Here is a 25,540-nt window from a genome sequence, read left to right on the forward strand (position 1 = left end):
GGTCCCAAGGCCAAGGCGACAACAAAGAAAACACAGGGACCATGAAAAAACAATCCAACTTTTATGTTCCAAATTGTAGAACTGAAATATACAGCGCACTGGAGCTTGATATGCGTGATTATTGAGTCAAAAATTAACACTAAACCTCCCGACAGGAGATGGCAACGGGTTTGCCGGCTTGCAATTTTCCCGTTTCGCAAGAGTTATGCTTCTTCCAAAGCCACAACTTTTCTGAAATTAATATGCAAACACAAATCAGGATGTGACCACCTCAAAAAGCAAAATTTTCTGCAGTGGATAATTTCATTTACAACTTCATTTACAAACTTCATTAACAAACTTGATTGATTTTGTACATGGTTAACATAATTTATAACATCATAAAATGAATAAGAAAGCCCACACCCCAAAAAATTCACCAAATGCATTCAAAAATATACACTCAATATTTTTCCTTTATAAACTTAACTTTTTCAAGATTCTCTTTGCACTTGGTGAGAAACGTTACACTTTGAAACTGGATCCCATTAGACCATAATTTCCCTTTATAATCTCATATACAAACTTAATAATATATATACAATTAGTTACTTCATTCAAAGGTTGAATTTACCAATATACTTGTAAAATAAACATTCAATCCTTTCTCTTTTCAAAGTCAATGTGTTCAGAAGTCTTTTTTTGAGCGTTTGGTGAGAAACGCTGTGCTAATTAGCTATTTAAAGCGAGCGGATCTTATCAAATCAATCATCCCCGTCCCCACAATTAAAGGGTCAGGGTCACAAGGCTCTTTAGAAGAAGAATGTGAAAGTATCTAGTGTGAATTAACAATGAAATGACCAATTGTATCTTATCCTAGAAAGGGAGTGAAATCAGCCTCATTGTTAAGCCCAAATGGTGATAGCTGTTTAAACGGAGTCTCCAGGCGTAACAAAGCTCTCCGTGTGTCAGAGGAATATTTGCTAGACAAGGTCTGTAATACAGAAAAATGCAATTCACGTTCATGTATGTGTCTTTCCTGGAAATGCTGATTGATTTGATAAGATCCGCTCCCTTTAAATAGCTAATTTTAATAGTAATAGCTAATTAAATAGTAATTTTGTTACTTCGATCTACTGGATCCCCCCCCCCACTCTTTAACTTGTGAAATTCTTTTTTTATTATTTGAAATGTATACTTTAAAAAATCAATAAATATTATTTAAAAAAAGAGAGGAAGCTCCATTGTCAACACAGGAAAGCAATAAGGAGTATTCACAACATGTGGAAGCAGCCACTGTTTCCTTGGGAGCATTTTTTTATCTTAAATAATACAATAGAAAGAAACCCTTTCAACATTCAAAGCACTTGTACAGTTTCTGTTGAAATCGCATATGTTCAATAAAGGGTGAATTTATGAAAACAGCTCTTCCTTTACTATAAGCATTTATATGTGAACACTTCAGTGTGAATAAAGGCTGTCTCTCCGACTAAAACTCTCTCCACATTTCAAACATTTATAAGGCTTCTCCCGTGTGAATCCTCTGATGTACTGTTAGGCTGCACTTCACAGAGTAGTTCTTTCACACGCTGAGTTTCTACTCTGTATGAATCCGCAAGTGTATTCTTAGGTAGCTACCCTGAGAGCGGCTGTTTCAACACTCAAAGCATTTGTTTGGCTTCTCCTGTATGTAAATTCTTTGAAGTACAGTTAGTAGGAATTATGAAAGAAGCTCTTCCCATACTCCAAGCACTTGTATGACTTCTCTTCCATGCGAATTCTCTTATATTTCATAAAGGTTGATTTAACAGAAAAACTCAAGCTACAATTTGAGCATTTAAATGACTTCTCCCCACATGCATTTTGTGATGTTTGTTAAGGTTTGATTTACAAGAAAAACTCTTGTTGCAATATGAGCATCTGTATGGGTTCTCCTATGAGTGAATGTTTTGATGTATAGCAAGCTTGCTTCGACTGAAGTTCTTGCCACACTCCATACATTTATATCGCTTCTCCCCTGTGTGAACCCTCTGATGTACAGTAAGGCTGTCATTCCGAGAGAAGCTCTTCCCACATTCCAAGCATTTATATGGCTCCTCTCCTGTGTGAATCCTCTGATGCCTAGTAAGGCTGCCATTCTCAGAGAAGCTCTTCCCACACAACAAACATTTATATGGCTTCTCTCCTGTGTGAATCCTCTGATGCACAGTAAGGCTGCCATTCTTAGAGAAACTCTTTCCACACACCAAACATTTATATGGCTTCTCTCCTGTGTGAATCCTCTGATGCACAGTAAGGCTGCCATTCTTAGAGAAACTCTTTCCACACACCAAACATTTATATGGCTTCTCTCCTGTGTGAATCCTCTGATGCACAATAAGGCTTCCATTCTCAGAGAAACTCTTCCCACACTCTAAGCATTGAAATGGCTTCTCCCCTGTGTGAATTCTCTGATGCACAGTAAGGCTGCCATTCTTAGAGAAACTCTTTCCACACACCAAACATTTATATGGCTTCTCTCCTGTGTGAATCCTCTGATGCAAAATAAGGCTGCCATTCTCAGAGAAACTCTTCCCACACTCCAAGCATTTAAATGGCTTCTCCCCTGTGTGAATCCTCTGATGTAAAGTAAGACTGTCATTCCGAGAGAAGCTCTTCCCACACTCCCAGCATTTATATGGCTTCTCTCCTGTGTGAATCCTCTGATGCACAGTAAGGCTGCCATTCTCAGAGAAGCTCTTCCCACACAACAAACATTTATATGGCTTCTCTCCTGTGTGAATCCTCTGATGCACAGTAAGGCTGCCATTCTTAGAGAAACTCTTTCCACACACCAAACATTTATATGGCTTCTCTCCTGTGTGAATCCTCTGATGCACAGTAAGGCTGCCATTCTTAGAGAAACTCTTTCCACACAACAAACATTTATATGGCTTCTCTCCTGTGTGAATCCTCTGATGCACAATAAGGCTGCCATTCTCAGAGAAACTCTTCCCACACTCCAAGCATTTATATGGCTTCTCTCCTGTGTGAATCCTCTGATGCACAATAAGGCTGCCATTCTCAGAGAAACTCTTCCCACACTCCAAGCATTTATATGGCTTCTCTCCTGTGTGAATCCTCTGATGCACAATAAGGCTGCCATTCTCAGAGAAACTCTTCCCACACTGCAAGCATTTAAATGGCTTCTCCCCTGTGTGAATCCTCTGATGTAAAGTAAGACTGTCATTCCGAGAGAAGCTCTTCCCACACTGCAAGCATTTAAATGGCTTCTCCTCTGTATGAATCCTCCCATGCACAGTAAGGTGGGAATTTTGAGAGAACCTCTTTCCACATTCTAAGCATTTGTATGGATTCTCTCCTGTTTGAATGTTTTGTTCTTTCATAATCCTAAATTTGTAGATGAACCCTTTCCCATTCACACAGCATTTATTCCTTCTCTTTTCTTTCTGTGTTTTATCATGGCCTGAGATCTCATGTGAGTTCCTACACTGAGCAGCAACCAATTCTTTTGTCCGCTCCCACTGGGCTTCAGTTTTCCTTCTCAGCTGTCTCTTTCTCATATCTCTTTTCCCAGATTCTTCTTCTGCCTCCAGATCTCCAACTCTTGCCACAGACACCTCTCCTGGTTCCGAGTCTCTTTCTGACTCCCACTCATTTCCTATTGGAATAAAGAACAGTCATCACCAAACAATACCTTTATTATTTATTTGCATACTTTTATTTATACCCCTCTATTTATTCCTTTCTCCACCATTGAGATCCAGAGGCTTACATCCTGTTTTCACAACTTAAACAAGTTTTTACTTGAGTTGCTTTGGCTTGTTATCTGAACGCACTCCCCTGGAATTCAGTACATTAAAGGGGATGGAAAGGAAATAATTTTCATTCTTGTGTCTCTTTTTATTCCCGTTTGTTTTTTTGTCTCTGTCCCTGAACTTGACTCTGCTTTTTGTCTTATCTTTTGTCATATTTTCCTCATGGGTTTATCTTGCCCTTTTCTGGGTCTCTGCTGCAAGAAATATTGTTCTTGCTCCGGGGACGTCAGAACAAAAATTTAAAATCAAGGGGGTTTGTTCTCCTGTGTGAAGACCTGTGACCCTGCTACACATTTGAACTTGCCCCTGCTTCTCAATGACCTCCTGAAGGCTCTAACAGGACTAAATTGACAGCCCTTCAGCATATTTTGGAGCAATCACACCTAAGACAATTGCCTTATTTCAATTGCTGGGTGGAAGAGGCTGCATTTTACCAAAACACCTCAGAGGTACTAGTCCTTATTGAGTATAAATTTTTGTAGAACTTAATAAAGTGCTAAGTGCAAAAGACAATTTGTGCTAATCAATAACATTAATAGTTCATAAATCGCAATTCATAAATAACTATTCATGAATAGCAAGAGAGTTACATAACCAGCAACAGTGCAACAATCAATATAACTCATCCAAATGGCTTATTCAAAAGTAGTCCAACTGGTGAGGAGTCCATATAGACATCCAAAATTTTCCTTTATCCAGATGTTATTTTAAAAACGCAGAAGAGTCCGTATAGACACCCAAAATTTTCCTTTATCCAGATGTTATTTTCAAATGCAGACCATCAGTCAGGTATAAACGACCTGGAGCTGAATCTCTTCATCAAAGAACAGCCTACGGGTTCAAGCCAGCAATTTTTTCAATCCCCGTTTCGTACTGGGACATCCTCATGGGCATAACTTTATGGATGGTCCTCAACCAATCGCAATCACATCACTCAGTTGGTGAGATCCAACGGAACAATGACAATCTAAATTATCACCTGTGCCTGCAATGCCCCTACCTTCCCTGAAAACTCTGTAACCTTCTGACTGCCCGGCTGCAGGTCTCGGTGGGACAGCAGCCAGCTGCTCAGGAAACATCTGTGGTGATAATGGGACATGATAACTCACTCCCCTGGCCACTGACAGACCGAGAACTTGATGAAATGCTTGTTATCGCTGGAATACAGAGGAGGCAATGGCAGCTTGCCCCAATGGGACAGATGCCTAGCCCCCTGTGTAGGTCACACATGGCCTGCTTCTGGTGCAGGGTCCTCCAAAGCTCGGACTGAGCATGGCCCATCACAAATGCTTTGGGGGGATTCCAAAAACTGCTGGAATGTTTCCTGTACAGGTATCTCCTAATGTGGCTGATCCCCAAGCAGGGCTGGTTCATGTCTATGTTCCTGGGACTGACTCTGACTTGTTTTCCTTTAGGTCCACTATGAGTAACCCTAGAGAGAATAGCAATGGTTTTTTCATAAGACATCCGGGATCTTAGGTAAATGTAATCCCCTGTGCAAGCACTAAATCATTACTGACCCATGTGTGTGTGGTAGGGGGGCAAAGTTTTCTTGGGAGACTTTTTATGGGGTGTTTGCCATTGCCTTCCCCAGTCATCTACACTTTACCCCAGGAACCTGGGTACTCATTTTACTGATCTCGGAAGGATGGAAGGCTTGAGCTGGCTATTTGAACCTGGCTTCCGCCAGGATTGAACTCAAGTTGTGAGCAGAGCTTGTGCTGCATCCGAGATCTTATAGCCCAGCGGAGTTGAAAAATCTGATTTAAAATCTGTGTTGAAGCAGCAGCATTACAAGAAACTATGGTCAGGGCATTGGAACGTGTCTTTACAAGGAAAACTGATTGGTCTAGGATTAGAGACGCTCGTGAGGGCGAGAATGAAGCCCCTGGAGAATTCTTTTGAGAGGTTTTGCTCTCTCCTAAAGCGATATTCAAAATTGGATCCTGCTGTTGCTGAAAATGCACCCCAAATTGTACTCTTTCTTTGAAATTACAAAACGGATTAAATTGGCAGTGGTGGGTTACCAGGTGGAGACATTGGAAAAGATTTTGGCAGCCGCTACTCAATATTGGGAAGAACTTAGAAGTGAAAAGACCAAGCGTACAGGGCTTCCTTCTAAACTTATGGCTTTGCAAATACAACATTATAAATAGAAGCTGGACCCTACACAGCTGCGGCATCAAAGGAACTGACAGAATGCTCAGCACTCTTTTGGACCCCAAGGATGTTTTTCAAGTGCACCTCCTGAGTAATTGTCAGGTGCAGTCCCTTCACAGAGGCCCCTGACTCATGGGTTTGGTCTGCCATTATTGTGGCATCCTGGGACACTTGGCCTGGAAGTCTAGGGAAAAAATATGAAAACGGGGTCTGGGGCTTTTTTTGGCCCTTCTCCTTTGCCACAGTTGCAATTTCACTAGCCCCGGCGCTTCCACCCCCTCCACGGTGAGAGGAACAACAGTATCTTCCACCGCAGTTTCAAGGGCAACAGCAGTCCCAGTATACAGGACACACTTCTGCCTTAGCTCCCCTTTATGAAGAAGGGGAGGGGGGGCAGTGGCTAGATGAAGGCTCCAGGAGGAAGAAGCCACTTGTTTTCTTAACTGTTAATGCACAGCCCTTTCCTTGCCTTGTGGACACTGGAGCAGCATTTACAACTCTTTGGATCTTCCGTGCTCCAAGGATTCTATTTTGGTTACAGGTATAAATGGCATGTTTATCCCCCATATCTTTTCAGAACCAGTTGGGTTCACGTCAGGTAACCATCCGTGCGCTTTTATCACCAAGCTCATCAGTTAATTTGCTGGGGAGGAGCCTTCTCTGTAAATTGGGTGCTAGCACTGAGCGCAGATGAGATGGGTCCCTGAATGTGGTACTTGCAAATTCTGAATTTGCACAGGGCCTCTTCCTGTTAGCGGCTACAGAGGCAGAATCTCCAGGAGAGGAGAGGCCTCTGGTCCACAGGATGTGGGGAACCTGTGGTCTGTGGACCCAATAAAAATTTTAATTTGGCCAAATGTTCAGTTTCCCAAGGTTACACAGAATCCATTAACAAGAGAACAAATTGAGGGCAATGTGCCAGTGATTACAGCTCTCTTGAAGCAGCATGGCCTAGTGGAACGCCCACGATTCTCTGTGGAATACACCCATCCTCCCAATTAGGAAGGAGGGAATGTCCGATGAAGAGCACTCAGCTGGCAAATGATAAGGCTTCTTTTCTTTCCTGATATTATGTTGGGAGGAAGGGGGAGAGAGGGCGATTGGCTCTTTAATGTTTTTCTTGGGTGGAAATGCTTTTCTTGAAGGAATGTGAGCTCAGCTATCCCTTGATTGCAACCCGAGAATGAAATTGGGAAGGAATAAATTCTTGTACAATGATCAGCATGTAAGGAACAGAATCTCTTTCAGGGTTCACATCTGGAGAAGAGTAGATGATGCCATACAACAAAACAAAAACCCAGAGTGTGAGAGATCCATATGTCCTCAGTGAAATGAGCTGGAACCCCAATTCTCTGACACTAGAGGGCTCCACAACCTATGTGGTACCTGCTGCCCCTCACACCTCCTGCCTGAGATTTGTTAAAGAAAGATGGGGCCAGCAGTTAAACCCGGCAAGCAAAGCAGGGGCTGTACTAATTGAGCTATGATTCTTCCTCACAGCAGGAAGAGACCCGATTTGCTGAGGTCAACCAAGAGGAGGGGGAGGAATCCAGATGTAAGGCTGCTGTTTCTCCCAAGAGCTGTGCATTCGCTGTCCTGCCTGATTTCGCCTTCACACACCTACTCTTCAGGAATCTGCACTCAACATGAAACCTTCAGTATGAAAACGGGGTATCTTTTACAAAGCTTGTGTTCTTCACTAGACAAAAAGTAACAGCTAGAGGACCCAAAGTGAAAAAATGTTAAGCAATCACCTGAAATGGCCATTTTAATGTCTTGCTTCCCACAAACCCATTTCCCCTCCTGCCTAGGAGGTCTTCTGGGTAAGCCAAAAGTCCCCTGGTTTGAAAACTGAAAGCCAAAAGCAAAACTGGCAACTCCATTTTGACATCCTAGCCTGGTCTATTTTGCTCCCCAAGGGATGAACCTTGCAATAGTAAATATTTCTTCATCCACCTTACAGAGATATCCACTCCGTGGCAAGCAGCCTCAGGTGGAAAACAGGTAGGAAATTGTCCTCTTTTCCTTCCAAGGCCCTTGAGAAGCAGGATGATAGAGCCCTCTTTCAGTAGCTTGCCAACCCCACCCCGGACATTTGCCCCTTTTCTGGAACCAGCCCAGACTGGAGAAAGTAGAGGGGTGGATGGCATAGGTGCTGGCCCTTCTGTCTTGCTGTCTATGCAACACTCACTCACTCACTCACTCACTCACTCACTCACTCACTCACACTCACTCACTCACTCACTCACTCACTCACTGGGATTGATTCATCCCAGAATTTCCTACACATGTGCCAAAGAGTCCAAAAACCCACCAAACTTCAGGATCTAATAGCAAGGCCTGAGCATATCAAAGGAATGCTCTTGTTTTCCCTCAGAGGCGTAAGCTCAGCCATCCGACATGGAATGGCTGTTTCCCCAGCCTGTGTGACCCCCTTGCGCTGTTCCGCCATCATAAAAAGTCAGGTTCTCTACGCCCTTCTGCCTGCCTGACTTTTCATCCATCACAGTGACAAGTTGGGATCCACGAGGACACACAGGGAATGGGCTGGGGTGAGAATGCTTGAGGAATTTCATTCCGACCCAAATTTCCCCTTCCAGTATAACATAACCACTTTGGGGCAAAAAGAAGAGACCCTTCCTAGCTTTTCCTCCATTTCCACAGCAAGAGTGTAAAGGACACTGACTCTCACCCTGCTCAGCTGGGAAGGAAATGTTCCCTCAAAATCCTCCAGGTAAACTCCCCAGCACTTCTTCTGAGGCAAGCCCTTCCTCTTCTCTCAACTTCCCATTAGGAGAGAAAAAGGAAACAAAATGGATGGTCTATCATAGAAAGAGATCTAAGAGAGGAAAGGAGCAGAAGACTGGATTGGCCTACATTGTCCGGAGAAAAGTGGAAAACGTTATGCCATAGAAGGAAAAGTCATAATGGGACACAATTGTCTTTCTTGAGTGAAATTAAATTGGGACCCAATCTTCAGACCCCGAAGAGTCCTCCACACACCCAAGAAAGTACCTGCTGGTAGCACAGTTTCCTTGTACTCATGGATAAACACTTCTTCCTCCTTCTCCAGCCAAGCGATAAGGTTGCCTTTGGGATTCAGAGATCCTTCTACAGTTGGGGAAAATATCAAGACATACAGATCATTTAAAATTCAGGTGAACTAGTTTAATCGGGACTCACTATTGTTTATTTCTTTGTTTATGTCCTTTATAGTCCACCTTTCTCTTTGAGACTCAAGATGGGTTACACAGTGTAAGTCAATATGATCAACATTCAATAAAAAATACAATAGGTTTAGCATTGCAGAAATTAGGAAAGACGTATACATTTAAACACAGGAATACAGAGATTAATCTGTATTCCTGTGTTTAGGACTCTTCGGGGACAAAGAGACTGGGCAGTAATTGGCAGAGCAGAGTCACCTGGGCTCAGGAGCACATGGTCTGCAGCTGCTAGAGGAGGTAAGGGCTTTTTGCCTTCTTGGCTGTGGTGGGTTAAGCTGAGAAGCTAAGGGTGGTCCTCTCTAGCTTTGGGGCTTTTTGTGTGTAGTTTTGTGTTGATTTGAGTGTAGTTTTGAGGCTGAGTGTGTTTGGGCTTGATTGTGTTTGAGGGTGAGTGTGTTTGTAAGGCTGCTGGGGGTTGCTGGAGTACAAGCCACACCCCCCCTTTGTGCTCACCTCCTGTGCTTAGCAGGAAGTGACCTTTTGCATTGAAAAGGCAACTGCTGGGCAGGGGCAGGGCAGAGCAGAGTCACCTGGGCTCAGGAGCACATGGTCTGCAGCTGCTAGAGGAGGTAAGGGCTTTTTGCCTTCTTGGCTGTGGTGGGTTAAGCTGAGAAGCTAAGGGTGGTCCTCTCTAGCTTTGGGGCTTTTTGTGTGTAGTTTTGTGTTGATTTGAGTGTAGTTTTGAGGCTGAGTGTGTTTGGGCTTGATTGTGTTTGAGGGTGAGTGTGTTTGTAAGGCTGCTGGGGGTTGCTGGAGTACAAGCCACACACCCCCTTTGTGCTCACCTCCTGTGCTTAGCAGGAAGTGACCTTTTGCATTGAAAAGGCAACTGCTGGGCAGGGGCAGGGCAGAGCAGGGGCAACTGCTGGGCAGGGGCGCGAGCCTTTGGCGCTCTTAGCCGGGGGATCATAGCCGTTTTCTTTCCTCTTAGTGTGTTATTCCTAAAACAGAATAATGAAGTCAGAATGCCAGCAGGGGGTTGGGGGCTTTCCAGTGTATTGCACTGAGTGTCACATGTATGACTATCTGCCTTCTGGTCAGAAGTCCTGGATGTGTGCTCGCTGCAAGGAGCTCCTGGTTCTCAGGGAACGAGTACGTACCCTTGAGGCCAAGGTGGCTGACCTGGAGAAGCGGAGACAGTTAGATAGGCACGAGGACAAGATTCTCAGGGACAGGACAGATGTGTCCCACTCTAAAAATGGCAGCGTTCTTGTTGTCAAGGAGAATGAGGATCTTGTGGAATCAGGGCACCGTATTGAGGATAAGGGGAACATGCCCTCAGAAGGGACCTCTTCTTCAGTTGGTGAGCAGGTTTCCTTTCGCATCAAGGAACCATCCCTGGGTGGGGCGGGAGGGAGGCTCTTGGTAGTTGGTGATTCGATCCTTAGACAAGTAGATAGCTGGGTGGCACAACCGCGTTCTGACCGTATGGTGACTTGCCTGCCTGGTGCGAAGGTAGCGGACATTACGCGTGTTATAGATAGGCTGGTAGATAGTGCTGGGGAAGAGTCAGCGGTCGTGGTCCATGTTGGAACCAACGATGTTGGGAAATGCAGTCGTGAGGTCTTGGAACAAAAATTTAGGCTGTTAGGCAGGAGACTCAAGGCCAGGACCTCCAAGGTAGCCTTCTCAGAAGTGCTACCTGTTCCACGCGCAGGGCCAGAGAGACAAACGCAGATCAGGAGTCTCAATGCGTGGATGAGACGATGGTGTAGGGAGGAAGGGTTCAAGTTTGTTAGGCACTGGGATTCTTTTTGGGACAAGCGGGAGCTGTACAAGAGAGACGGTCTCCACTTGTCCCGAGAAGGAACCCGGCTGCTGGCACTTAAAATCAAAAAGGTGGCAGAGCAGTTTTTAAACTAAATGCTAGGGGAAAGCCGACAAGAGATAAAGTGTCTCTGGTTCAGGATGGTTCATCTCAGAGAGATGAAGGGCTAGGTATAACACTTCTACAGGGAGATAGATTAGAGTTGTCAACTGAGATGGAGACAAACAGTGCAGATGACCTAACTACGTCTCGAGGCAAAGTGTGCCGGGGAAGTTACAGGTGTTTATATACAAATGCTAGAAGTGTCCGAGGTAAAATTGGGGAGCTGGAATGTTTAGTGTTGGGCGAATCCATAGACATTGTGGGCATATCAGAAACTTGGTGGGATGAGGAAAATCAGTGGGACACGGTGATTCCTGGATATAAATTATATCGGAAGGATAGGGAGGGAAGGGTTGGTGGTGGGGTGGCTCTATATGTCAGAGAAGGTATACATTCCAGTAAGATTGAGAAGGTAACTGAATTAGATTCGCTTCTGGAAATGCTATGGGTTGAAATTACGGGCCCAAATGGAAACTTAACTGTGGGAGTTTGTTATCGCCCTCCAGATCAGAAAATAGAGGAGGATTATAAAATGATGACAGGATTAAAGATGGCTGCTAAACAAAAAAACTGTGTTGTAATGGGTGATTTTAACTACCCACACATTGACTGGGCCAATGGGTGTTCGAATCGGGGGAGAGAAAGTGAGTTTCTAGACTGTCTCAATGACTGTGCTATGGAACAGATGGTTACAGAACCTACTAGGGGAGAGGTGATCCTGGATTTGGTCCTCAGTAATGCTGAAGACCTGGTGAGAGATGTAAATGTGATTGCACCACTTGGGAACAGTGACCATAATGTTATTGAGTACAACATATGTATAAATAGGAAATTGCCAAATAAGACCAACACAGCCATGTTTAACTTCAAAAGGGGTAACTTTTCTGAGATGAGGGGGTACGTGAAGAAGAAACTGAAAGGGAAAGTAAAAAAGGTCAAAACACTTGGGGAATCTTGGAGACTATTTAAAACTACAATCCTGGAAGCTCAAATTAAATATATACCGCTGGTTAGGAAAGACACAAATAGGTTTAGGAAAAGGCCAGCATGGTTAACAAGCAATGTAATAGAAGCTGTAAAAGGTAAAAAGGATTCTTTTAGGCAGTGGAAAACTAGTCGGAGTGAGGTTGATAAAAAGGAGCATAAGCTGTGGCAAAAAAAGTGCAAGTCTGTGATCAGACAGGCAAAAAGGGAATATGAGGAGCATATTGCAAAGAACATAAAGAAAAACAATAAACAATTCTTTAAATATATTAGAAGTAGGAAACCAGCTAGGGAGGCCGTGGGGCCCTTGGATGACCAAGGCGTAAAAGGATTACTAAAGGGTGATAGGGAAATGGCCGAGAAGCTGAATGCGTTCTTTGCTTCTGTCTTCACTGTGGAAGATAAGAAGTGCATGCCCACTCCGGAAGCACTGACTTTGGGAGGGGTTTTGAAAGACCTGAGTCACATTGAGGTGACGAGAGAGGAGGTTATGCGACTGCTAGATAATTTAAAAACTGATAAATCACCGGGCCCAGATGGCATACATCCAAGAGTTCTGAAAGAACTCAAGTGTGAACTTGTAGATCTCCTCACAAAAATATGTAATCTGTCATTAAACTCTGCATCTGTTCCTGAGGACTGGAAGGTAGCTAATGTTGTCCCCATCTTTAAAAAAGGTTCCAGGGGAGATCCGGGAAATTACAGGCCAGTCAGCCTGACGTCAATACCGGGTAAGTTGGTGGAAACTATTATCAAAAATAAAATTAGTGGGCACATTGATGACCAAAAGCTGATGAGGAAAACTCAGCATGGGTTCTGTAAGGGAAGATCTTGTCTCACCAATCTGTTAGAGTTCTTTGAGGGAGTGAACAAACAAGTGGACAAGGGAGACCCGATAGATATTGTTTATCTTGACTTCCAGAAAGCTTTTGACAAAGTTCCTCATCAAAGGCTCCTAAGTAAGCTCAGTAGCTATGGGATAAAGGGCCAAGTCCTCTTGTGGATTGAAAACTGGCTAATTAATAGGAAACAGAGAGTGAGCATAAACGGGCACTTCTCACAGTGGAGGGTGGTGAGCAGTGGGGTGCCACAGGGGTCGGTATTGGGTCCAATGCTTTTTAACTTGTTTATTAATGATTTGGAATTGGGATTAAGCAGTGAAGTGGCTAAATTTGCAGATGACACGAAATTGTTCAGGGTGGTGAAAGCCAGAGAGGATTGTGAGGCACTCCAAAGGGATCTGTCAAGGCTAGAAGAGTGGGCATCCATGTGGCAAATGAGGTTCAATGTAGCCAAGTGCAAAGTAATGCACATTGGAACCAAAAATCCAAAATATAAATACAAGTTGATGGGGTCTGAACTGGCGGAGACTGACCAAGAGAGAGATCTTGGAGTCATGATAGATAACTCACTAAAAACGTCAGCACAGTGTGCGACTGCCATAAAAAAAGCTAATGCTATGCTAGGGGTTATTAGGAAAGGGATTGAAAACAAATCAGCTGGTATCATAATGCCTCTGTATAAATCGATGGTGAGGCCTCATTTGGAGTACTGTGTACAGTTCTGGTCGCCACACCTTAAAAAAGATATCATAGCACTGGAAAAAGTACAGAGAAGGGCAACTAAAATGATTAAAGGGTTGGAACACTTTCCCTACGAGGAAAGATTGAGGCGCTTGGGGCTCTTTAGCCTGGAGAAAAGACGACTGAGGGGAGACATGATAGAGGTTTACAAGATAATGCACGGGTTAGAGAAGGTCGAGAAAGATGTGTTTTTCTCCCTTTCTCACAATACAAGAACTCGTGGGCACTCTATGAAATTATTGAGCAGTCGGGTTAGAACAGATAGAAGAAAATACTACTTTACACAAAGGGTGATAAACACATGGAATTCGTTGCCACAGGAGGTGGTGGCAGCTACAAGCATTGCCAGCTTCAAGAGGGGACTGGACAAATATATGGAGCAGAGGTCCATCAGTGGCTATTAGCCACAGGAGATAGATGGTATTCTCTTTGTGGGGAGGTGGTGCTCTGTTGTCTTGGTGCTGGAAGGAAGGCAGTGGGAGGGCTTCTGGTGTCCTGGCCTCACTGACAGTCCTTTAGATGGCACTGGATTTCTAGCCACTGTGTGTGACAGAATGTTGGACTGGATGGGCCACTGGCCTGATCCAACATGGCTTTGCTTATGTTCTTATGTTCTTATGTTCTTAATTGGCCACATCACTGTTGTCTAGGCATGGTTTTTTAAGCAGTGGGTGGATAATTGCACAGGCCAGTTTGGCTAGGGATCCTGGAGGTGTTTTACCATCTTCTGGGCATGGAGCAGGGGGTCACTGGGCCAGTTGAGGGGGTAATTGTGAATTTCCTCCATTGTACAGGGGGTTGGACTAGATGACTCTAGAGGTCCCTTCCAATTCTATGATTCTAACCTCCTCTTTCAGCAGCTGAGGGAAGGTGCCCTGAGTTGTTAGCTGATTTAAGATAGTTATGTGGTTTTTACAAAATTTTAGCAGCCACAATGGGCAAGGATCTGTGAAGTCATAGCAACTACTTCTGTGTGAATGCTTCAATGTCGCAACAAGAAGGCACCTCAAAGCAGGTCCATAGGCAGCTGCTACCCTCAGAGAAGTCCCAATCCACTGAGCATGCAAATGGGGGAAAGGGCAGTCATCCTTCTCCCAACCCATCCACTTGCAATGCTGTCAGCATTCCTTTGTATGTGTATCTAGGTGTACCAAACTCTAACATCCATAATTCAAGCGTCTCCGTGTTCCTCTGGAACTGTTTGGGCTAAATTAGTTCCTCATTAGATTAAGCTGTAAAGTGGAAGAACAGAGAAACTGCCTTCCCCTTTTTTTAAGCTGTCCGTCCACCTACTCCGAGACTGCACAATAACAGGAGGCCAGTATACACAAGAATGGTTTCCTGTGATGGGATTACTCCTGCCCTCCACTTGGTTTGCACTCTAGAGATGCTCAGAGGGACACCTTTAGAGGCCAGGTCTTTGACCTGGGTGACCGTTTTGGTTAATAGGTACAGTCAATATTTATCTCTGTCACTGGGTCAAAACGTTTCTTAAGCATTTCTTCCGCCTTGCCTATATTACAGCTGGTGTCCAGATCAGAGCATATTTGTGCTATTTTGTCAGCCAAAAAAAATTGCAAAGGTGTCACAGTTAATGGTCTGTTCTTCAGTGAGCAACGCTTCAGATGTAGGAGTCAGAAGACGTTGAGAACAGAGACTTCCGGTTTGGGATTTATGGAGGTCTAACGCAGCTCCATTTGCGGAGCTGACCGGACTGCCGTTTTAAGCGGCCGGCGGGGTGAAAATAGCCCGCGGCCGACTGCTCTCAGGCGGAGAGCAGGCAAAGAACGCTCGAGACCCTAGGGCGCGTTGATCTCGGACGAGGGGGGGCTCTACACAACGGGTCCCCTCCCGATCCTTGAGGTCCCACCCTGAGACGGGTCGGCTACAATCTCTGCGGCAGTTTTGGGGCCAACTCGGCTGGCATAAGACCTACATACCCAAGCTTCGATTGGGGGAAGAAGTGGAAAGGAGAATCTGAAATCGAAACAGCGATTACAACCCGAGAAAAGTGAAGGGAAGGTAAAGATCACTATCTTCCGATACGGGACAGATTGATAAAAACAGAGAGGAAAAAAAGTAGACTTTTAAACTGCAACAGACTAGTGAAAAGGAGGGGAAGCTTCGGCAGGAGTTGTATTAGAAAAGAGACTAAGTTTAAAGAAGTTATTAAAGAAATCGGACTATTGTTTTGAATACCTGTGGCTTTGGAGCTGTGAGAAAAAGACACCATCGCGAGATCTGCTGTGGGAAGACGGGAGACAGGAAGTGCGTAACAACAATAGAGCGGCTGGAGAGAAGCGGCCCTGGCTGGAGGGCAGGAAGAAGGGAATCGCCATCTTTGAGAGGGGAAGGGCCGCGGCCTCAGCGGAAAAGGAAGTAGGCCATATTGGATTATAAAATCATAGAGAGACCATAGAGAAAAGATGCCCGACATTTTGGACCCTTTAAAATTAATTTATGCAAGAAGACCGGGATATTTGAAATAAAAAAGGTACTAAATTTAACGCCACGGAGTTAAGGAAGAGAGTGGACTCGTGGGAGCGAGCTAAAGCAAGCCCCACGATGTCGAAGAAAGAGTGGCAATCGGCAATAGAGAACCTGGATAAAAAACTTTTGGAGGTGATTAAAGAATTTAAAGACATGAAATTGGAGCTGATTAAAGAGGTTAAACAGACAGTAAAATCGGAGCTGTCAGAAGTAAAATCGGAGCTGTCAGAAGTGAAGAAAGGTATGGAAACAATACAAAGTGAATTACAAGGGACGCAGCAGAGAGTTAAAACAGTAGAAGGAGCGATGGAGAACCTAGCAGATACGCAACAAACAGAGATGAGGCTGATGAGGGGAAGGATGGCGGTTGCGGAAAGCAGACATATGGAGAAGCAGCTCAGATTTCGCGGCCTGCCGGAAGTGGAAGGAAAGACAGCGCAAGAACAGATGACGGAGGTGTTAGCTGAATACCTGGGGAAGGAGGAGGAGGATGTTGTGGCTATCCTAGATGTGGCATATCGTGTGAATTCGAGAATTGCAACCCAGAGGAAACTACCAAGAGACGTGATTGTACAATTTACAACAAGAAACATGAAAGAGAAGACTGTGACTAAACAGTTTCAAGATCCATTGGAGATCGATGGCAAGACAATTATCATAATGAAGGAACTACCCAGATCAGTGTTACTAGATCGGAAAAAATATAAAGGGCTAATCCAGATGCTGAAGGACATGAAAATCAGGTACAGATGGGAGCTCCCAGAGGGTTTGTCCTTCGAATTTGGAGGCGCTAAAAAGCGTATCAGATCTGAGCGGGAGATGGAGTGATTTATAAGGGACAATGAAAAAGACTTACCAACAAGATTATGAATATGGAGTGTAAAGTATTATCTTGGAATGTAAATGGACTAAATTCACCGAATAAGAGAAAAAATATTTTTCACTGGCTATTAAAACAAAAATGTGATATTGTTTGTTTGCAAGAGACTCATATTCGAAAACAGGATGTAAAATATCTAAAACTGGGAAAATTGGGCAAAGACTTTGTAGCGGCCTCAAGTAAAAAAAAAAGAGGAGTGGTGTTGTATGTAAAAGAGGAGCTACAACCAAAATTTATAATGAAAGATGTGGAAGCCAGATTTGTAGCAGTGGAATGTACTTGGAATTTAAAGAGAGTGTTGGTAGTCGGAATCTATGCACCCAACGGTGCAAAAGAGCTTCTTTGAGGATTTGAGGAAGCATTTAGATGATCTTTCATATGACCAAATAATTCTTGCTGGAGACTTCAATGGAGTGACAGACTTGGAACTGGATAAAAAGACTACAATGACACAAAAGAAAAGAGGACTATTACCAAAGCTCTTTTTTGAGTTGATTCAACAAGAGACTCTTGAAGATGTATGGAGGAGAGAATATCCTAAAAGTAGGCAGTTTACTTTTTATTCTGCAAGGCATTACACGTTATCAAGAATTGACATGATCTGGGCCTCAAAAGATTTGGCGTTATGGACTAAAGATGTAGAAATAATGCCGATGGTAGGCTCAGATCACAACCCAATTATGTGGAAGCTGGGGAAAAGGAGGAAAAGGAAAGCATGGAGAATAAATGAGGATTTGTTACAGGAAAAAGAAAATATGGAAATATTGAGAAGAGAGACAAAGTTTTTCATTCAATACAACGTGAATAAAGAAGTACCAACTGATAAAGTTTGGGATGCTTATAAGGCGGTTATAAGGGGCATACTAATGGACTTAAATGGTAGAGCAAGAAAGAAGAAAGAGGAGAAGAGACAAGAGATTGAGGAGAAAATAAAAACTTAAGGAAATACAGTTAAAAAAGAGACCAGGGAAAAAGAAATTATACCAGGAAATTAAAATATTGCAAGAACAGCTAACAGCAATGAGTAATAAAGAATTGGAGTGGAATCTCAAAAGGCTGAATCAGAAAGTGTTTGAGGGTGCAAATAAACCTGGGAAGTACCTGGCATGGCAACTGAAGAAAAGAAGGGAAAAGAAAACAATAAATAAAATTTGTGAAGATGACAAAACGTATTTGGAACAGAAAACCATTAGTAGAGCCTTTTATAAATTCTACGCTAAACTGTATAATAAGAAAGAAGTAAATAAAGACTCAATAGCGTCATATTTGGAGAAAATGACACTTCCAGAAATCTCGGACGCTTGGAGAAATAAACTGAACAGTGAAGTAACGGATGAGGAAATAAGTAAGGCAATACAATCTGCAAATCTAGGAAAGGCGCCAGGGCCAGACGGACTTACAGCTAAATTTTATAAGACTATGGCCAATGAGCTGGCACCATTCCTAAAGGAGGTGATCAATGGAGTTTTAAGGGATCAAAGGATTCCAGACACTTGGTCTGAAGCGAACATATCATTGATCCCAAAAGAGGGCCAAGACTTGACTAGTGTGAAAAATTACAGACCTATATCGTTACTCAATAATGACTATAAAATCTTTGCGAAGATACTGGCGGAGAGACTGAAGGGGTGGCTTTCGGAAGTTATAGAGGAGGAGCAAGCAGGCTTTCTGCCAGACAGACAAATAAGAGACAATTTAAGGACAGTGATTGATGCTATTGAATATTATGATAAGCGTTGTGATAAAGAGGTTGGTTTCTTCTTTGTTGACGCTGAAAAGGCATTTGACAATTTAAACTGGGACTTTATGTTTGCCACTATGGAAAAGCTACAATTAGGAGAAAGATTCATCAGAGCAATTAAGGAAATTTATAGAGACCAGACTGCAGCAATTGTGGTAAATGATGAATTGACCAAGAAATTGACTATAAGCAAAGGGACAAGACAAGGTTGCCCGTTGTCTCCACTGTTGTTCATTTTAGTATTGGAGATTCTGATGATACAAATACGACAAGACGAGGAAATTCGAGGAATAAAAATAAAGGACTATTCATACAAGGTCAGAGCATTTGCGGATGACATAATGTTAATTGTAGAGGACCCACTGGAGAACATGCCAAAAGTGATAGATAAGATCAAGGAGTTTGGAGATTTGGCAGGTTTCTTCATTAACAAAAAGAAGTCAAAGATACTATGCAAAAACATGACTAAGCAGAAACAACAATTGTTAATGGAAACAACGGATTGTGAAGTAACAAGTAAGGTGAAATATTTGGGAATTGAACTGACTGCAAAGAATATAGATTTGTTCAAGAATAATTATGAAAAATTGTGGATTCAGATTGAGAGAGACTTGATTAAATGGAATAGGCTCAATCTGTCATGGTTGGGTAGGATTGCAGCGGTTAAGATGAATGTGTTACCAAGAGTGATGTTTTTGCTACAGACAATACCAATCATCAGAGACTCTAAACAATTTGAAAAATGGCAGAGGAAAATATCAGATTTTGTATGGGCAGGCAAGAAGCCTCGAGTGAAAATGAAAGTTTTACAAGATGCAAAAGAAAGAGGCGGAATGCAACTGCCCAATCTGAGACTTTATCACGATGCAATCTGCCTAGTTTGGCTGAAAGAGTGGATGACATTAAAGAACAAGAAACTATTAGCCCTAGAGGGATATAAAAAATATTTGGATGGCATGCATACTATGGCATGACAAAGTAAAGGTCAACTCGATGTTCCTACACCATTTTGTACGGAGAAGTCTATACACAATCTGGAAGAAGTACAGAATTTACCTACAAGAAGGAACTCCTTGGTGGGTGGTTCCATATGAGGTGATAGACCCGAGAGCTGTTGACAACGAACGACAATGTTTGACATACAAAGAAATAACTAAAATAGAAGCATCTAAACTTAGAATAAAGACGCAAGAGGAACTATCACCGAACTACGATTGGTTCCAGTATAGACAGATCAGAGATTTGTATAACTCGGACTCTGTAAAGGGAGGTATACGAATAGAGAATTCGGAACTAGAGCAGACCCTTTTTAAAGAGGACAAGAAAAGAATATCCAAGGTATACCAAGTACTGTTGAAATGGTATACTGAGGATGAGACAGTTAAAACACAAATGGTGAAATGGGCTATAAATTTTAATAAAGAGATAACAATGGAGGCATGGGAATACTTGTGGAAGACTACAATGAAGACAACGACATGTACAAATATTAAAGAGAATATTTACAAAATGATCTATCGTTGGTACATGACACCAAAGAAGATTGCGCTAGGGAACTTGAGCACTTCTAATAAATGCTGGAAATGTAGGAAGCATGAGAGCTCCCTCTATCACATGTGGTGGTCGTGTGATGTAGCTAGGCAGTACTGGGGGGAAATAATAAGAGAAATGAGTGAAATTTTACAATTTCAAATAAATAAGAACCCAGAACTCCTGCTACTAAACTTGGGAATGGAGGGAATTCCAGCCCATCATAGGACGTTGATATTTTATATGACAGCAGCAGCCAGACTTTTGTATGCGCAAAAATGGAAAGTACAAGAAGTGCCAACTATTGAAGATTGGATTTACAAATTGCTGTACATGGCAGAAATGGACAAGATGACAAGAAAACTGAGAAATCTGGACTCAGGGCAGTTTAACACAGATTGGGAGAAGCTGAAACAATATCTGGAGAAGAAATGGGAGGTGGGAGGAAAACTGTGGCAGTTTGAGAACTACTGAAATATAATAAAATGTAGAGGGGGGTGACTTTACCGGGGGGGGAAGAGATAAATGTGAATTTATAAGCAGTTAGATTAACAGATTGATATATATATAGATATATATAGGTTAATAGATAGAATATTGATAGAAAATAATTAATGATAAGGTTTAAATATAAGTATTGAGTAACCAACAATATTTTCTTTCTTTGATAAGATTTGTATAATGCACCAAACTGAATGTACAGAAGAGTCAAATTGATTGACTATGTGATGAGTTATATAGAATTACCATAAAAAAGATACAATGAGTAATATATAGAGAATAAGTCAAATTGTTTGATCTAAATGTAAGATTTTTATGGTTTATGATATATAGGTTTATGATATATAGAAATATTTAAAACTGGAAATGGGATAAATTGTTTATCCAAGATGGAAACAAAGACTTACAGTTTGGGTATATAACAAGAAAAGTAGTTAAGGATGTACTGCTTAGTATAATGGAGAATGTATATTTGTTTTAGATAGAGGAATTTAATAGAAGTAAGGGAAAAGGGATAAAGGGTGGGAAAGCTGTTGGAAGTCAACAAAAGGGGGGGGAAAGGGAGGGGGTTAGAAGTGAAAAATTTGGGGAAAATTGAATGTAATGTAAAAAATAACGGATTCTAACCCAATAAAAAAAATTTCAAAAAAAAAAAAAGAAGACGTTGAGAACAGGCAGCACGGATGCTGAAGTCACCCAGAACAATCAGTCTACATGTCTCCAGCACCATGGCCAAGAGTACCAAGAGGCAAAGCAGGGCCTCTACCCACTGAGCTACAACTCCTCCTCACAGCAGAAGGTTGTGATGGGCTGAGGTCATCAAAGACAAGGAGGATAAAGTATTCAGACCTGGAGCCGCGGCTTCATAGAAGAACCATGCATTCTCTGTGCTGTTCAGTTTGGCCCTGACGTGGCTACTGTTCTGGAAGTGGCACTCACAAGGACCCCGTATGAAAATGAAACACGATTTATGTCGATTCTGTCTTTCATTAGACAAAACGTAACCGGGGAAGTCCTACAGAAAAAACTCCTAACGAATGTCTTCAAATGGATCCTTCATTGCCTTGCTTCCTCCACCCTCATTTTCTTTCCTACATACAAGGTCTTCTGGCTTCAAACTGAAAGCCAACAACAAAATGGGCAACATGATTTTGACACCAGGCCTGCTTTGCTTCGGGAGGTATGGGCAGGGGGGAACTCATTTCTAACCCAAATCTCCCCTTCCAGCATAACAATCCCATTTCAGGGCACTACGAAGAGGCCCTTCCTGGATCAGCCCCCTATGTTTGTCCTGGAGCAAAGGAGAGGAGACTCACTCTCACCTAGCTCAGCTGGGAAGGACACGTTCTCTCGAGAACCTCCAGGTAACGTGTCCGGCACTCCTTCCGAGGCAAGGCCTTCCTCTTCCCTCAAAGTCCCATCATCTGTGTGAGGTGGAGAGAAAGAGGGAGTCTGTGGTCCATAGAGAGAGGAAGTCTAAGAGAGCAGAGGAGAAAATTGTTCTAGGATGACTTTGAGAAGACTGGACCGGCCTACAGAGAACAGGGACCTGTTCAGGGCTCACTGGCAGAGTGGATGATGTTTTGCCACAGAAGGAAAACTCAAAGCAAAGGCCTTTCTTGGGTGAAATTAAATAGGAAACAAATTCTCAGACCCTAAAGGGTCCCTCCACACTTCCAAGCAAGTACCTGCTGGTAGCTCTATATTCTTGGGGTCCTGGACACACGCCTCTTCCACTTCCTCCAGGTCAGAGATGTGGCCATCTTTGACCATTCGAGATATTTCTATACCTGAGAAACACAAGAGGTGCGCATCATTTCCACCTGACTTTTCTTATATACATTGCACATAATCAAGTTTTCACTACTATTTCCTATGTGTTCTTCATCACTGCTTCCACATCACATGGAGCTCTTGCGCTCTCTTTCCCAAAATGACTTTTGCATGACATCGTAGTACTTTTATCACACTTCTGAGCTCTCCTTGGCTCTGCTTTGGGGCTCCCCAAACTGGTCTATGATGTTTCCTGGAAAATCATACCCCAACTGATTTCCGGAAAGCAGAGAAAGGGAGCTGAGGATGTCTCCAACTCCCTGCTCGCAGGAGCTTCAGTTTCTGCTCACAGTAGCCATTCCTGAACCTCCTCCAGTTTTTTTGTCATTGTTACAAGTTATCAATACTAAATATATTGTTACAGCGTCAAAACACTACTGAAATAAGCTAACCAATGGTTTTGAAAATAGGCAAAAAGCCCCCTAGTAGCAATGTGGGATGGGGGGGGAATGGTGGGCAGGAGGGGGAAGAAAGCAGAACATCATTGTGTGTGCATGTGTGTGTGGGGGGGATATCCTTTTGCCTTTGTAGTGACAATGAGAGCAAACACAGTATTGCTATGTCTGGCCAGCGTGGCAGGGGGTTGGAATTTGAACTCGTGATCCTGCCTTATACTGAGTCAGACCACTGGTTCATCCGCCAAATCGTCACTGACTCAGGTCTCAAGCCAAATACTATCCACCTTGGTCTCAGGCACGGAAAGGACTTCCCCAGCACCTCCCACCTGAGTTCCATTCATTGGAGATGGTGGGGGTCGAACCGGGGACCCCGTGCAAGCAAGGCAAGGGCTCTACCCACTTGTATGAAACACAGACTCCCTCGTCCATTCCTGCTAAGTCAAACCAACGTCTTTCAACGAAGCTTCACCAGAAAAGAAAACTTCTCTTCTTGTGACGCTTCGCTGAAAGACGTTGCAATGCTTTGCAAATCTTTGAAGAAGGCCGACTGCAAACTGGTTCAGCTTTCAGTATCAGGCTTCTCAGGGTGACTCCCAAACAGAAAGGCAGAAACTGGAGCTACTTAGCAGACACAAAGGCAAACAAACCTAATATACAACCCCCTAAAACTTACTGCTGGACAAGAAATAAAGGTTGATGTTTTAAAGGGACTAACAAGAAGCTGTTCCTTACACCACTGAGCTATGACAGCAGAAGGTTGTGATGTGGTCATGAAAGAAGGGAAGAGGGAAGAAAACAGACACGGAGCTGCTGTTCCTTGGAGCAGCCTACACTCCCTGTCCTGTCTAGTTTGGCTCCGTTTTGGCCAATACTTTGGAAGATACATCCACAAGAAAAGCCGCAATGAAAACTGGACACTTACTCAGATTAACTCCTTGATTTGATAGGAGAGAGCTAATGGAGATCCTACAGAAAAACTCCCAAATGCTACCCAGAAATGATGCCTTCCTTGCTTCCACTGTCTTACCTGACAAGAGGGCCACTCCACACCTTCTTGCCTCCTCAGAGCTCTGGAGGAACAGCCTTTCCCTTCGATGCAGCTGAGAGTCGAGGAATGGCCCCGGGACCCAAAGCCCTTATAAGGGGAGCAGAAAAAGAGTAAGAAGGGATTTGGTCCTTCCAAACACATTTGTGAGCCAAAATTTACTGAGCCTGGGGAAGGGAGTTGGACTAACAGAGGTTATTTCCAGGATTCAAGCTACCTACAATGTCTTTGTCCCAAGATGAGGAAAGCATCAGGCTATAGATATAAATTTATAAACAAATATATAAATGCTACAATAGATCAAGATGAGTAGCTGCCTGTAGCAGTAGAAAGAGCAAGAGTCCAGTAGCACCTATAAGTCCAACAAAATTTGTGGTAGGGTATGAGCTTTCGTGAGTCACAGCTCACTTCTTCATACCCGAAAAAGTGAGCTGTGACTCACGAAAGCTCACAAATTTTGTTAGTCTTATATGCTACCATGATAGGAAAGGAGCAGAAATTGTGGGGTGTAGGATAATATCTTTCAAAGATGTCAGATGAAAAACTGGGGCACCCTGTGGTTTTGCCAGGGGTGTGAAAGTAGGAGGGGGTCATGAAAGGAGGTCTAAACTAGAGGAGGCCACCCAGCATCTTCGTGTCCTTCCAAAATACCACAGCAGTGTTCCTGGAACCGCTCAGCAGAGAGGACAGAGGGGGGCTCTGCAAAGACGGCTTCAATTGGGATGTCATCCGTCCCTTCCAATCAGAGCCTTCTCCAGCTAGAGATTTCTCCTTAGAGCACAAAAGTATTTAATGCATTCATTCTGAGGCACTGCAAACTGAGAAGGGGGAGTTGTTTTTCTCTGTGGCAGGTAAAAGCCAAAGATGTCCTGAAGTTTTAAGGAAGATGCCCCCTCGACCTTCTCTTCCCTATCAAGGCAAAAAGGGGGAAGACCCTTACCCAGAGAAGCCACAGTCTCGTAAATTTCCTGCATCACTTCCCAGTAGAGAGCTCTCTGGGCCGGATCCAGGAGAGCCCATTCCTCCTCCACGAAGAGCACAGCCACCTCCGCAAAGGACATCGGGGGTCTCTGAAAGAGGAAAAGACAACCCTTTGGTTCACCCCTTGGCATTCCTGAGCACTAAGGTAACGAAGCAGATTCCCAATGCCACTCAATTAAAAAAAATAGACTACACAGCCTGCTGGAAATGCAGGGGGGGGGGGCGGAATAAAAGTCAAAAATAAATAAATAATAGGAAGAAAAATTAATTTTTTCAGCCTCTGAAAGTATTATCCTGCATACTGGAATCCAGAAATACCCAAAAACTGCATTTTCAAGAAATGACTCTACTTAAAAGGCAAGTTCTGTGCTACTCGAAAGTTGTCATCCAGTTCAACTTGGGTTTCTTAAGATTATGCCATTTGTACTCTTTCTTGTAACAAACCTATTGCGGCCAGGCTTTGATGGGGGGTGGGGGCAGGTGTGTGCCACAGAACACCAAACTCAATTGTGCTGCTTCG

General features: G+C 43.3%; 2 protein-coding genes across 2 annotated transcripts in view; both read right to left on the reverse strand.

The window, feature by feature from the left end:
- Positions 1–25,540, reverse strand: part of LOC129327124 (zinc finger protein 665-like) — a 98,679-nt gene that overhangs the window by 53,749 nt on the left and 19,390 nt on the right. The gene's annotated exons all lie outside the window — the stretch shown is intronic.
- LOC129327008 (zinc finger protein ZFP2-like) lies at positions 1,914–25,100 on the reverse strand. The gene is made up of 6 exons (XM_054975377.1): positions 24,980–25,100; positions 24,022–24,129; positions 22,452–22,553; positions 22,086–22,187; positions 8,973–9,068; positions 1,914–3,640 (listed from the first exon to the last, which is right to left on the reverse strand). The coding sequence occupies exons 1-6, from the start codon at positions 25,098–25,100 to the stop codon at positions 1,914–1,916; spliced, it is 2,256 nt and encodes a 751-aa protein (XP_054831352.1).

The sequence above is a fragment of the Eublepharis macularius genome, chromosome 4, assembly GCF_028583425.1.
Source record: "Eublepharis macularius isolate TG4126 chromosome 4, MPM_Emac_v1.0, whole genome shotgun sequence".
In the NCBI taxonomy this organism is placed as follows: domain Eukaryota; kingdom Metazoa; phylum Chordata; class Lepidosauria; order Squamata; family Eublepharidae; genus Eublepharis; species Eublepharis macularius.

Excerpts from the sequence above, each read along its gene's own strand:
- LOC129327008 (XM_054975377.1), bottom strand. The coding sequence starts at position 25,100 with ATGTCCTTTGCGGAGGTGGCTGTGCTCTTCGTGGAGGAGGAATGGGCT. Across the intron at positions 24,130-24,979 it reads CGAGACTGTGGCTTCTCTGG|GGCTTTGGGTCCCGGGGCCA; the intron begins GTAAGGGTCTTC and ends TCCCCTTATAAG. Across the intron at positions 3,641-8,972 it reads GGAAACTGTGCTACCAGCAG|GAAATGAGTGGGAGTCAGAA; the intron begins GTACTTTCTTGG and ends TTATTCCAATAG.